The sequence below is a fragment of the Sturnira hondurensis genome, unplaced genomic scaffold (assembly GCF_014824575.4).
Source record: "Sturnira hondurensis isolate 20B ecotype Veracruz unplaced genomic scaffold, ASM1482457v3 Scaffold0009719, whole genome shotgun sequence".
Classification (NCBI taxonomy): domain Eukaryota; kingdom Metazoa; phylum Chordata; class Mammalia; order Chiroptera; family Phyllostomidae; genus Sturnira; species Sturnira hondurensis.
In genome coordinates this window covers 12,769,371-12,784,345 of record NW_028082350.1, presented here as the reverse complement: position 1 = coordinate 12,784,345, position 14,975 = coordinate 12,769,371, and the positions used below count along the sequence as shown (strand labels likewise).

At 41.8% G+C, this 14,975-nt stretch overlaps 1 protein-coding gene across 1 annotated transcript; it reads left to right on the top strand.

The window, feature by feature from the left end:
- Positions 1–417: 417 nt before the first annotated feature.
- LOC118994719 (DNA-binding protein inhibitor ID-2-like) lies at positions 418–1,562 on the top strand. The gene has a single exon (XM_037057371.1). The coding sequence runs from the start codon at positions 463–465 to the stop codon at positions 760–762; it is 300 nt and encodes a 99-aa protein (XP_036913266.1). The 5' UTR covers positions 418–462; the 3' UTR covers positions 763–1,562.
- The last annotated feature ends 13,413 nt before the right edge of the window (positions 1,563–14,975 follow it).

The following is a 14,975-nucleotide window of genomic DNA, read 5'->3' as shown; positions in this document are numbered from 1 at the left end:
TGGACAACATCGTCGATGAGATACTTTGATGTCCCTATGAACTTAAAATTTAGGCCTTTTATTATTAGAACTATTTAATGATGACATATTGAAAATAAGAATTTTCCTTTGATAGCTGGAAAATGACAAACCTACCTACTCTGATGTAAGAAAAGTGTTGAAATATTACAATTCAGACAATAATGAAAGCCACTAACGGAAAATATGTTTTAGTAGTTTCCTGAAATCTGATTTATTGAAATTGCCTGGAAATATTTTTATACCCGAGACAATAAGGCAGAACGCTTTAAAAATAGTTTGTCCGTAACGAGTGTACATTTTTAATTTCATCTTAAAAATCTGTGAGTCCAGCCGGGGCCCAGTGCTGGGAGCTCTGCAGGCTGGGGGTGTGGGGCTGAGCTTCTGGGCAGCCGGCTCTCCTGCCCCCCTCCCCGAGTCTCTCCTTCCTCCCCCGCGGTCAGCATGGAGGCCTGCAGTCCAGGGAGGTCTGTTAGGAAATCGGCCGCCCGGACCACAGCCCGGGCATCCAGCTGCCGGAGCGAAACCCCGGCGGACACTGACGAGCCTGTGGTACCACACGAAACACTGCTCCTCCAAGCTCAGGGGCTGGTTGTCGCCCAGCATCTCCCGCAGAACACGGGGAGCGGGGTGGAAATCCCGCAGCACAGCGTCCACTGCGTCTTGGACCTGCGCATCGCCCTGGACTCGCGCCCCACCACGGTCAGCCGGCACCGCGAGGGACCCGGGCAGAGACCGCCCTAGACACGGATGTCAGCCTCCTGTCCTTGCAAACTTCAGAAGTCCCTTCCGAGTTCATGTCCAAAGATGGTGAAGCGCTCTGTGGCTAAAGAAATGGTGTTTATGACTATTTTTTTCCTTTGCACAGTAGCAAACCCAGAGGAACTTACTTTTCAAGCATTTCACAAGGAAGACAGTAAGTTGAACGGAACTCTTTAAAAAATGGAGGCACAACTAAAAAGAATCAGACCCTCTTCCCAGGGAGTGTCTGACTTGGACTGTGATAGTAGGTATTTATGAAAAAGCCCTTTAATGCCCTTTCTGCAGTTGGAAGGTGTTCTTTATATACCATTCCCACCATGGGGAGCAAAAACATTAAAATCACAAGGAATTGCCCAATTTAAGCAGACTTCGCCTTATTGCAAAGGTGGAACGTGAATGGCAGAAGGACCCAGTATTCAGTTACTTAACGAAGTCTTTTGGTCAGAAATTACCATTTGGACGCAAGCCTACTGAAAGCTGTATATATATATGCATATATATATTGAATGAAACCTTTCGAACTCTTGTATCGTAGCTGCTATATATTTCTGCATACAAAGTGTAATGGTGTGCTTATTTATGCTAAATGTTTAATAGAAGTTTAGTTGTAAACATAACCTTTTATACAAAATTAATCAAGTGTGCTTATTAAAAACAAATCTGCCATGCCAAACATTTCCCCTCGGCCTTCGCCCTTTCCTTGGGCACAGGGCAGGGGCGGCCTGGAGGACTCGGGCGCTGCCGGCACTTTCCGGGCCCTTTTCGTGAAGAAGGAGGGGCCTCACCTTCACCTGTGATTCCTGGCGCTTCACTGCCAGGGGGGCTGCTTAGCCTGGTCTGTGCAAAGGAGCGAACTGTGGGGTCTGAGTAGCTCACAGTTTCCATAATTCTTCAGGGAACTGAAAATGGCATAGTATAAAACAGCATAAGTACAGTGTACTTCTAGACTTAGAAGTATAGGAGGATCGTGTTGGAAGCATTAGTGAGAAAAATGAAATGCACCTTGAACCTAATTTTTTTCTAACTGCCAAAGAAACGGTGGATTAAAGAGAGACGTGCATTTTGTTTGTTTTCAAAAGCTGTTAAAACTCTCTTCTCAGTATCGATGTTGTCATGCCTCAACGCATTCTCCTTTACAACTGAGGCTTGGGCGGTGCAAGTGTTGCCAAAGGTGACGACGGTGACACCTGTGCGGCAGGTAAGGGCGAGATGTGTGCTCAGTGCAGGCTGAGCTGAGGGAGCAGCGGGGAGCTGGGGGAGCTGGGGGGGGGACCGCATGAAATTATTTGAAGAAAGACAAAGACATCCTGTTCGGCGGGCTTAACTATGCATGATGGGATAGATCTAAGCAAAGGGGAGATAAGCAAGAAAAAGTTCAAAAGAGAAAAAAAACCATGCACAGGCGTCCTGGTTGGACCTATAGTAGATCCAGTCACTATCCTGTTGGATCTATAGTAGTTAAAAACTGCAATTTATATATATATATATGCATATATATATATATCTTAAAATTATATATATATATGATATGCATATAAAAAATTAACTGGATAACTGAGTCAAGTATTTTGGTAATTATAGACAAAAAAAGACAGATCTTGCAATCCAGGGCTAGTTTGGGTTCAAACTTCATCAATTGGTTAATTCCTCATTTCATTACTCATTTCTTCACATTACATTGCTTGTATTACCTTGGGTTGTATTTTGGAATGCAAACCTCAACCAACATTACACGTCACAGATCTGAAAATTAAAACCACAGTATATCGATTAACATTAAAGGTCACAATATTGCTACAGGAAAAACTAAGACGCTAAGTCATATTCATGAGACACGTGCATGGTTAGGGCATGAGGCAGAGGCTCAGTCCAGACTGGAGGCCCCTCTGATCCACTTTGGAATCACAGCTCTGCGGTCCCGGTTTGGGACCCTCGGCTCCTCTGCTGTGCCCTTGCCATGGGATTCACCTCTCAGAGTTGGCGTAAGATTTCGAGCTGTAAGTATTTGTAAAGCACTAAGCATGATGATTCTTAAACGGATTTTTAAAGATTCCCTACCTTTTAGTTCACACACGCACACCTCTAGTATTCACATTTGTTGTTATCATAGGATTGATGACAGTGTACGATGTATCACATGTCTGGGGTGGATGCTGCCTTTAGGTATTTTTATATCTATGAAGTCCTGAAATATTCTTCATTTTTTGTATGTAAAAATGGTTAACTTTCCTATGAAATAAATGTCTTTTTTCTTCTTGTTGCTTCACAAAATCAGGTACCTTATATAAAACTTCTGTTATTGCCATTTGAGCGATAATGTCTATAGCAACTAGAAATCCTTGCAACTGAATCAGAAACCTAGTGATCCCACAGATACGTCTTTTGAAGGTCAAGGTCTTTACTTAACTATATGAATAATACAGACAAATATTTATGGTAATATTTTAATGGTTAAGCAAATGTTTTTTCCAACATGTCAATGATTTAAACAAGCTTTAGTTATACTAAATATAGTTTAATGATAATCAAGTACAATAAACAAATATTTTCCAGCTCATAAAACATAGAGAAAAAGGTCATTAATGTTTAAAACTTTAAAGATGACAGTGCACAGTCATCAGCTATGCACTATTGCCTAAAATGATAATCTGGTTCACCAAATAAGTGTTTAAAAGTTTCTATACCAATATTTTAATGCCAAATGGAAGTCTAGTAAAATTTTGTTTTGCTGCTAAAAATTCTGTTATTACCATGTTGAAGTTTTTCCATGTATAAAAACACTTCTTAATTTCTGTGGATGAAATTTGGAGATCACCATTGGTTTCGCGTTTTTTCTAACAAAATCAGAACTGTCAGTTCTTCAGCATTTGCTAGGTAGCAAGCACACGCCAGGCACCCCACACACGTTCTTCCAACACACAGTGCAGCCCCTACGCAGCTAAGAGTGGCCATGTAACTGGCCACTCAGATCCCACTCGTAGCTGGCCAATCAGATCCCAGGGGAGGCTACCAGGCGTGGTTCCAGAAAAGCTTGTTTTTAAGGCAGGCCAGCTCGGCTGACGTGCTTCCGTCTCTCCTTCCCATTACTTCCACCAAAGCAAACCTGCAATACTTGAGGTGAAACAGCTAATTACTAGTTGACAAGCACCCATTAAGGTTGGCCGAACAAGAAAACAGACAGAGCCTCAAGTTTTTAATGACATTCTAAAACTTAGTGTGGACAAATACCGCCTGCCTGGACTGCTTATCATGGACACACATGATAAAAATAACTCTTGTTTTTCAGGTTTCCCATCCAGGATGGATGCAGCTCTCAACTGCTCACCTGCGGAGAAAATGTTGACCTTTCCGCCAGTGTCTGAGAAGAGGCAGCCTGCCAGGAGAAAATAGGACGATGATTGCATAGACAGGTTTCAGAATCATTAGATCTGATTTAAAAGTGCTTTGAGAACCTTGGATTAGAAGTGTGACAATGTTAGAGGCTACTTAAACATTTCTCTTAACTTTATTTCCATAAATTTTCACCTTGGGCAAGTGCCTTCAATCCTAGTCCTCCCTTTCCTTATCGTTAACGCTAGAGAACTACACTAGGTTATTTCTAAGATTCCTTACCGAGAGAACTATGAAGATGCTGTACATATTGGCCCATAGTGAAAAGACAGTCTGTCCCCCAAATGCATTATTCCTGGTAATCTTATGAATACAAGTGAGCCATAAATGTACACAATATAAAATCAAATACAAAGGAGTCCTACTGTCCCTGCGATTTAGAGGACCAGTGCAAACACACATGTAGTGCTGCTATACGTACTCTGTCCCGGGGTCCACACGAAAGTGCTGAATGGAGTACTAAGAGATCGTGAACTCCACTCTAGAAATGTGCTTTTCTACTTTTCTAGACAGGTTGTGCCTTTTTATAGAAAGAACAAGCAAAAGTGCTCTAAGTGTATAGTCCAGAGTATAGTAAAAGCTTCCTTATCCAACGCTGGTAGGTGATTGGTGGATATAAGAAGTAAATTGAAGCAAAGAAATTTAAAAAATGGTGCTACATGCCTTAAATGTTTTATTTTAACTTGAACTACAAGTGTATATTATTTGTCAATCTTTTGACATGGAAAATACTTGTGGATTTTCATTTTTTTGTAGGCTTTTGCAGTTTTCTTGATTCACCCAATTTGACAGCAATTTCTTTAGGGATTTTTGTTTCACATTCCATTGTTTTACATAACATCTAATTAGTTAAAAAATTACAATAACAAGTTCCACTGGTATAAAAGAGCTTGGGGGAGAAACGCAACTGATTCTACAAGCAAGGAACTTCTCGTGAGAGTGTTCACAATTAAAGAGAATTTTACCGGTTTTGAGCACATACCACACTGTGGGAGTGTTTTAAAGAGAGAACAAGAAACATCCATTAAACCAGCGAAACAAGTGTAAGTCACGAGAGCTCCTGTGCACCCATTATCAATAATAGATATTGCATAATCGGATGTTAAGCTATTTTATTTGCTGTTTCAGAACATGAGTCTTTGGAGACTAGTGAATTGGATATTAAAACAATCTTCTCACTAACCTCTTAGAAGCTCTCACCCTTTTATCCTTCCTATCTTGTTCTTATGAACCAGTTCTCCCCTTATATTTTGCTAATTGTCTCCCTGTGGTTTTCGTCTCCCTGCCATTTGCCTTTGTGGCTGAGTCTCTGCCTTGTTGCCATGCCAGGTACCCCTGTTTCTGCGTCTTCTAGGTTGTAGGTTTGTGGGAGATTCAATGCTCACAGGAAGCTCTGGCGCAGTGCCTGGCAGAACTAGGCAGTGAAATGTTTGTTTTCTTCCCATTTCTTGGTGTTACTTGCTATCATATTCCTTACTCAGAGCTCCAAGTACTTAGCGGAATGCTATTGACTCTCCTGGAGGGTGACCACTGGCCACCAGGATCTCTGACCATAGGAGCCAGGGTGACCTGCTTGCTGGTCCATACTCTCCTTTATTAGCCCCTGAAAGGCTCTTACTAGAGCAGGTAGCTCAGCTCCCAGTCTCACAGGGCACTTTGGGCAACCATGCATTTCCCCTGGCTACTTCAGTGTCCATTCTCTCCACCTCCCAAATTTCTCTGTAATTGGTGCTGTCATTCAGCACACATCTAACTGTTTACTATGTACTGGTGTAACAAGTAGGATTCTTCAGAAAAACAGAACCAATAGAAACAACATACGCGTGTAGGGAGGGATGGAGGGGAACAGTGAGAGACAGAGAGACTCCCATGATGACGGAGACTGAGAGTCCCCAGATCTGCAGTTGGCAAACTGGAGACCCAGGGGAGCAGATGGGGGCGTTTCGGTGTGAAAGCTGGAAGGGTGGGACCCCAGAAGGGCCACTGTTCCCGTCTCACAGGAACAGACCTAGCTCAAGGCCTCCAACAGGAGAAGTTCCCTCTTACTCCTGAGACATTACCATGAGAATGTCTCTGTTCCATTTAAGCCTTTGATCGGATGAGGCCCACCCATGTTGGGGAGGGCCACCTAAAGTACTTTCCTCAGTTTACCCACTCACATGTTAATCCCACCCCAAAAGAGGCTCCCAGACACACCCAGGGGAATGTTGGACCAAATATCTGGTCACCTCGAGGCCCATCAACTTGAAACATAAAATTGACCATCAAACTGGCCACTATTGTACTGGGCACTGTTCACATTCTTGTGAGTATTTCTGGTCTCAGAGGAGTCACCATCCCTTCTGTTCCATCCTAATGTTCCCATCCTTATTTTATTTTCTTTATTCATCTTTAGAGGGGAAGGGAAGGAGAAAGGGAGATGCATTTCTTGTGCATTCCCTGCTGGGAACTGGCCTGCAACCCAGGCATGTGCCCTCACTGGGCATCGAACTGTGATCTTCTGGTTTGCAGGCCCACGCTCAATCCACTGAGCTACACCAGCCTGGGCTCTTTTTTTTTTTTAAGAGCAAAAGCAATTTGATCATATATCACAGCACTAACAATAACAAAATGTACTCACATTTTTAAAGTAATCTTTTTATTAAAATAGATAACTAAAATAAAGACTAAAATAGATTTTATTACTTAAAATATTACTTAAAACTATTTAAGTAATCTATTTTATATTCATAAAAATATAAGTAATTTTTGTTATAAATACTGTAATCACCCCTGATTCAGAACACACTGAAAATCAGAGTGGGTAAGTCAGCTGCCTGCAGTTGTGGGCTGAAAGAGGCAGAGCTGAGTCTATAAACTCGCGGAGGCAGACGTGAGCCCACAGGCTCAACACCAGGTTACACTGCGTTCAGTTAAAGCAAGAAAGACACAACTCTGCATGTGATTGTAATAAAGAAAAATAGAAACTTTCAGTGTCTGTTATCCAAAAGAGTGTCAGACCCAAAAGGCTTAATTTTCAATTCTCCTTTTTATTAAAAAATTAAGTAAAAGAAAATATTTGATGTTAATATTATAACTCAATGAATTGAAATGAGATACTAATTTTAGTTAACATTTTAAAATTTGCTTGCTCATCACAGAAAATGGAAAAAATATTTAAAAACATAAAGAAGACAATAAAAACAGACTGTAGCCTCATTAACATATTGTTAAATGTCTTCAGTGCTTTAAAATTTTTTATTGAATTTATTGGGGTCACAGCGGTTCATAAAATTATATAGGTTTCAAGCTTCCTGTTATATAACTCCTGAGTACTGTACTGTGTGCTCACCACCCACAGTCAAGTCTCTTCCTGTCACCATTTATCCACCTTTCCCCTCTTCTCCATCTTCCAACCCCTGTTTCCTTCTGGTAATCACCATCCAATTGTCTGTCTCTATGAGGCGTTTTTTTTGTTTTGTTTTTTGCTGAATCCATTCTTTTTCACTCAGCCTGCCAACCCCCCTCTCCTTTGACAGCTGTCAGTCTGCTCTCTGTATTTATGAATCTGTTTCTATTTTGTTTCTTTCTTTTGTTCACTATATTGCACATATAAGTGAAATCATATGGTACTTGTCTTTCTCTGACTGGCTTATTTCACTTAGCATAATGCTCTCCAGGTCCATCCGTGCTGTCATAAAAGGCAAGGCTTCCTTCTTCTTTTTATGGCTGTGTAGGCCATTGTAGTATAAATATACCACAGCTTTCCTATCTACTCATCTTCTGCTGGGCACTTGGGTCGCTTCCAAATCTTGGCTATTGGAAATAACACTGCAATGAACATAGGGTGCATACATTCTTTCAGATTAGTGTTTTGGGTCTCTTCAGATATATTCCCAGAAATACAATCAATGGGTCATGAGGCCATTTTTAATTTTTTGAGGAAACTCCATACTTTATTTCTCAGTGGCTGTACCAGTCTAAATTCCCACCAATGATGAATGAGGGTTCCCTTTTCTCGACATCCTTGCCAACACTTGTTGTTTGTTGATTAATCGATGCCGGCCATTCTGACAGGTTGGGGTGATAGATATCTCATTGTGGTTTCGATTTGATTGTTCCTGATTCAGGAATGTTTTGGAGAGTATATGTTTCTAGAAATGTATCCATGTCATCCAGATTGCATAATTTGTTGACATACAGTTGTTCGTAATATTTTTGTGCTCTCCTTTATATTTCTGTGGTGCGAGTTGTTCTTTCCTATTTCCTTCCTGATTATATTTATTTGAATTCTCTCTCTTTCTTTTTTTTTTTGATGAGTATGGTTAAAGGTTTGTCCATCTTGTTTATCTTTTCAAAGAACCAGTGCTTGGTTTTATTGTTATTTTGTATTGTTTTTAGACTCCATTTCATTTACTTATGCTCTGGTTTTTATTATTTCTTTTTTTCTATTCACTTTGGGCTTCATTGTTCTTTTTATAGTTCCTTTAAGTGTAAAGTTCAATTATTTATTTGAGATTTTTAAATTTCTTGAGGCGGGCCTGTAATGCTATGCATTTCCCTCTCAGGACTGCTTTTGATGGGTCCCATAGGCTTTGGGTTGTTGTGTTCTTATTTGCATTTGTATCAAAGTATCTTTTGATGTCTCCCTTGATCTCCTTGTTAACCCACTCACTGCACATATTATTTAATGTCCGTGTCTTTGTGTGTCTTTCAGTTTTTTATGTTGTGATTAATTTCCAGTTTCATATCATTATGGTAGGAGAAGATGTTTGATATGATTTCCATCTTCTTAGATTTACCTGGACTTGTTTTGTGTCCTAATGTTTGGTCTATCCTACAAAGTATTCCATGTGCACTTGAAAAGAATGTATATTCTGGTGCTTTGGGATGAATGCTCTGAAGATATTATTAAACCATCTAACCTTGCGTGTCATTTAAGTTCACTATTTTCTTGTTAATTTTCTGTCTGGAAGACCTACACACTGATGTGAATGGGATGTTAAAATTCCCTACCATGACTGCCTTACTGCCAATCTCTCCCTTTATGGCCATCAAGATATGCTTTATATAATAATAATAAAAAGACTTGCTTTATATATTTAGGTGCTCCTATGTTGGGTGCATAAATATGTACAGGGGTTGTATCTTCTTGTTGGATTTATCCCTTTATTATTATGAAGTGTTCTTCTTTGTCTCTTGTTATAGCTTTTGTTTTTTCTTCTCCATTTGCATGAGGTATCTTTTTCCACCCTTTTACTTTTAATCTATGTGCATCTTTTGTTCTGAGGTGGGTCTCTTATAGACAGAATATATATGGGTCTTGTTTTCTTATTCATTCAGCTACCCTATGTCTTTTGATTAGAGCACTTAAACCATTTATACTTATAGTGATTATTGATAGGCACATATTTATTGCCAGTTTATTCTTTTCACTATGTTCCTCTTTCTTCTTCTTCTTCTTCTCCTCCTTCATCTTGCTGGGTAAAGTAGTGTAGGTTATAAGTCCTTGCTCTTCATTACTTAGAATATTTCAAGCCAATTCCTTCTGGCCTGAAATATTTCTGTTGAGAAATCAGCTGAAATCTTATGGGTACTCCCTTGTAGGTAACTGTTTCTCTTTCTGCTTTTAATATTGTCCCTTTGTCTTTAACCTTTGTCATTTCAATTATAAAGTGTTTTGGTGTGGGCTTCTCTGGGTTGATCTTGTTTGGGACTGTCGGTGATTCCCAAAAAGACACTTACGTGTCTTTTTCCTTCACCAAGTTAAGGACGTTTTCAGTCATTATTTCTTCAAATAGGGTCTCCATTCCTTGCTGTCTTTCTTTTCCTTCTTAAAATTCTTTTTTCTTTTTGTTGCCCTGATTGGGTGTTTTCTGCTACCTTGTCTTCCAAACTGCTGATTCGATCCTCTGCTTCATTCAGTCTACGGTTTATTCCTTCTAGTGTCTTCATTTCTGATGGGTTCTTTTTTTTAATGGTTTCTATGTTCTTTTTCATGCTGTTGAAGTTCTCCCTAAGTTCCTTAGCATCCTTATAACCTTTTTTTTTTTTTTTTTGCACTCTCTATCTGGTAAATCGGTTCTATCTCATTTAGCTCTGTTTCTGGAGATTTCTCCTGTTCCTTCATTTGAGGCATGCTTCTTTGTCTCCCCATTTTGGCTGTCTCTGTGTGTTCATTTCTATGTATTAGGTAGATTTGCCACGCCTCCCGATCTTGGTAGGGTGGCCTAATGGAGCAGGTGTCCTGTGGGACCCAGTGGCACAGTCTCCTTGATCGCCTGAGCTGGGTGCTCCAGAAATTTCTCTTGTTGGGTTATGTAAGCCTTCTTGTTGTAATTGAGTCTTGACTGCTATTGGCTTGTGTGTGGGGTCCGCCCTTGGGCTGGCTCTGAGGATCGCCCCCAATCACAGTGTACCAGCTGCCGTGTGGGTGCTGAGCACATGAGGCAGAATTCACCTAGGCAGGGTCTGGTGCCTGTGGAGATCGCCCTTTGGATGTACAGCTTGTGGAGCTGACTGGATCCTGTTCTGATGTTGTCTGAAGCTGGTCGTTGGTTATGGAGACTCTCGGGAGGAACTCTGGTGCTGATCAATAGTGGACACTGTCTGTGACTGGCCCTGAGCAACCTGTGTGGAGCTAAAATGTGACCCACGGTTTGTGGCTACCTCTGCTGGGCCTGGGTATGGATGGGAATGACCAAGCTGTGGGCTAAGGCTGGTTTCTACCAGTGGTGAATCTGAAACAGGTTAGCAAAGGCCCAAGTCACCCTGAGATCCACCTCCGCCTGCCTCCTCCTTCTGCCTGGATGTTAAGCTCTGTCACTGACAAAGCCTATGTTAGTACTCAAGTTGTATTAGGTAGGTTCTAGTGAGTCACCAGACAGGGTGACTGGCGTTCACCAGATTGATGCAGGTTCAAACTTGGTGCTGGTGCTGGGTCTGGGGCCTCTCAGCAAGAGTCCCAGGGTGCACCAAGTCTAGCTGCCACCTGCCAGGTGCCTGCAGACCTTTGTCGTGGGAAAGGGCCTCAGAGAGTCATCAGGTTGAGGCCAGCATGATTTATCAGGCACAGACCAAAACTTGGCCATGTGACTCGAAGGCTCTGCATTGATTGGGTATATGAGGAGAAAAATGGCCCCTGCCCTAGAACCACTGAATGCAGCCTGTCCCAGATTCTGTCAAGGGTCTCAGTTCAGAAGGGCAGGGCTGCCAGGTGTTGGGAGGGTGGGGCTAGTGAATCTGCCATGATGGGGTGGCTTGGGTGAAATTGAGGAGAGTGGTCTTTGCTCCAGGGCCACACAACTGTTTTCCCTGAATTATGTCCAGAGCTCCTGGGGTGCCTGCTTGGCAGGGCAGAGCTAGACCACTGGGAGTTGGGAGGGCGGCATCCCCATCTCCCCACTCCCACCCCAGAAGCCCCGAGGAGGGGTAGCAGATCTCCTGTGGAAGGGAGAGGTACCAGCCAGCTTCCCAGGGAAGTGTGGGGGAAATGGCCCCTGATCTAAAGTCACACAACTCAGTCCCTGGTGCCCCCCTCCCCCAGTCTCTCTATACCTCTAATCCTTGGCAGGGGACTTCTCAGCAGGGTGGGGCTACTGCAACCCCCAGGCTGATGTTTTAAGGAGGGGAGTGCTCCACCCAAGAAAGATGGGGGTCTGCAGTGTGGCAGAGGGACTCAGCACAGGGGTCCGGTGGCTGTGCCTCCAGTCACGCCCAAGAGCCACGAACCCTGGCCTCGCCTCATGTGACTCGTGGGCTCTGCCCTCCCTCTGTGGGAGCCCAGGGAAAATGGCTGCAAATGAGATTTTGTGCACTGGCCCTGCAGGAGAGTGCCTGCTTCTCTAGCAGACTCTTGTGTCTCCCAGGCAGACAGAATCCTTGCTGATTGTCACAGCCAGGTGTTATGTGGGCAACTCTTCCTGCCTTCGGTGCTCTGGGCTGTGAAGCCTTGAAAGGAGTTGAGGCCCCCACACTCCTCAGGTGGACCCTTTGATGCTGAGTGACCCTCCAGAACCTCAGCGGCTTGCCTGTGGGAGCAGGGCCAGCTGTTTTCGCATCTCCGCCCTTCGTGCCAGTCTTAATGTGGCTTCTTCTCTAAATCCTTGGTTCTAAGACTTCTTTCTGTTTAGCTGGTTATTCAGGTTGATCTCTATTTTAAAGATCTTATTTATTTGATTTTAGAGAGAGAGGAAGGAATGACGAGAGGGAGAGAAACATTGATGTGCAAGAGAAACATCGATGAGTTGCCCACACCCCGCCAACCTGGGAGCTGGCCCATAACCCAGGCATACACTCTGACCTGGAACCAAACCAGCGACCCTTTGGTTCACAGGCCAGCACTCAGTCGAGCCCGGAGCCAGGGCATTGTTTTATATTCCAGCTGTTGTGCCAGTTCGGCCTTGGGAGGAGGTAGTGTAACTTCCACCTACTTCCCCCTCTCCCGCCATCTTCCCCACCTGTGACCTCTACCCTGACCCCTTCTGCTCCCGAGACCTACCAGACACACCTCTCCAATGTCTTTAGTTTCCCCCTGCTCTTTCTTTACCTAAAAGCGTGTTTTTAAGGTTTTTCCTTCACCTTAAAATAAAGGTCCTCTTTGGTCCTTTGGAAAGGAAAATCCCATTCCCTTTTTTAGTGAGAAAAGGAAAATGTATAGTCTACGCCTTCAGTTATCTCCTAACATCCCTGGTGACCTAGTTAACAGGGTTTCTTTTGTCTCTATATGCCAGTAACAAGACCCTTATACAAGTCAACCACAGCTTTCTCATCTAATGACTTTTGTTTAGGCTTCACTTTGATGTTTGTCATTTTTTAAAAAAATTCTTTCTGGAACTGCTTTGGCAACTTGAGTTCCTGGTTGCCCATCTTCTCTGCTAATTATCTTGGTTTCTCTTTCTTGTCTTGGTCTCTTATGTAAAAGTTCCTCACAGTTCTCGGAAGTTCTCTTTTTGGCATTTATCAACTGCGGCTCCGTGTTTTAGTTATTTCTGTAGTACAGGTTTAAAAGGAAAACACCTGGTCCCACTTCTTATTCCTCTTTTCTGCTTTATTTTTGTCCGGAGCACTTGTCACCGTCTGACGTAGTATGTCACTTACATTGTTAGTATCTTTGTCCTCCTCCCCTTTAGGGCCGGGATTTGGGACTTTTTGGTCACTGATGCATCTCTCATACTCAGAGCAGTGACTAGTGTCCAAACAAGAGTTTCTGAATTAATGCAAAGATTTATTTCGAGGGCTGTTCAATGCATTATTATTTATAAAACATCTGGGGATTAAAAAAATTCAGTAATGAGAGAATAAATGACAAATGTTAATCAGTGGCTATCTGGGTAGAAAGATTAATTTTTGTTTTTGTTATTTTAACATTTAAAAAAAATTTAAACAAATATTTTAAATATACTTAAAATTAGGATATTTAAAGCTTTGAAAGAAAATGCTTCTTTACCCAGTTATTCTCCTCTTCTCGAGTCTAAATTTCTCACTTCAGTTAGATACATGATTTACACTTACCCTTTGTGGTTATACTTACACATAACCACTGTTTATATTTTGGCTATTATGATGTACCTGTAGTTTCTCTGCTAGGCCCTACACTTTCTGAAGTCAGAAATCATGTCTTATCATTTTCAGAGCCTTCAACACTTTGTCTTTATATTCAATAACTTATATTACGTTTAAAAGAATACTGAAAATGTTTTAATAGCCAGAAATAACATACACTGTTATTTGCTTAGGGAAAACATCAAATCATGTAGTTTCCTTAGTGAGCTCATGTCCCTCATGATGCCTCATGTCAAAAAAGCTGGTGAGAATGGTGGCCAGTGTCCAAGCACGTTTAGGGTACGGCCTACCTCTGTTGCCTTTATCGACTATTGTTTTAAATTAGTTGTTGGTATAGGACATGAAAACTTTTGATCCTGGAGTGAATTTGCACCCATGGACAGATGCACTGAGGTTAAGTTGGAACGACAAAGAGACTGTGGTACAAACGCATCCGACACACATGGTTGAAATATGACAAGTTTATTTCTTGCTCTTAATGAAGGGCGGGTGCTCCTGGTTGGCAGAGAGGCTCCCTCCACACATGTAGCTCCAGGGCCTTCCATTTTAGGGCTTCCCAGGCTATACAGTATGTCCACTGAATGCTAATTTTATTTCCTAATCTCTGCCTTCAGGAGGTTAGGTTGTAAATTCAGGAAGGGCCTAGAATTGCCAGATTCAGCAAATTAAAATACTGCCCAGTTAAACTTGGTAACATCACTATAAGTATGTTCCATGTAATAGTTGGTACATATACTAAAAAATCAGGCATTATCTGAAATTCTACTGAGTCCTATATTTTATCTTGCAGTGATTTGGGGGTATTCAGTCCACTTCATCTAACACTGAATCCTTAGAATTTACAACCGTGCCTGTTGACTTTAAAATAAATTAACCTCTCAATAATTTCAAATGAATAATTGCTGTTCTGCCTATCAAGGAGAACTTGTATCAGCTAAGAATATTTATTATTAGAATACTGCTATTAACAAAATATGCATTAACTATCCTCAAAGAATACTTACTGTCAATATTTTTTAAGAATAAGATTACTTACTATCAGCAAAGAACACGTATCAACAGATACTTTAACATGTATCAGCCTTCCAAACCACCAATGTGTTACCAAACATCAGTAAGTGGATAAAACCTGTTTCTCCATAGATGTCTGCACAGCTGTCTCTCTCCTCATGTGTCATTTTTCTCAATGATGCCTTCCGTGTTCTCCAAAACTGCAACTCTTCTCCTTTTGTGACACTTTAGTTACCTTTTCCCCACTTTAT

Excerpts from the sequence above, each read along its gene's own strand:
- LOC118994719 (XM_037057371.1), top strand. The coding sequence starts at position 463 with ATGGAGGCCTGCAGTCCAGGGAGGTCTGTTAGGAAATCGGCCGCCCGG.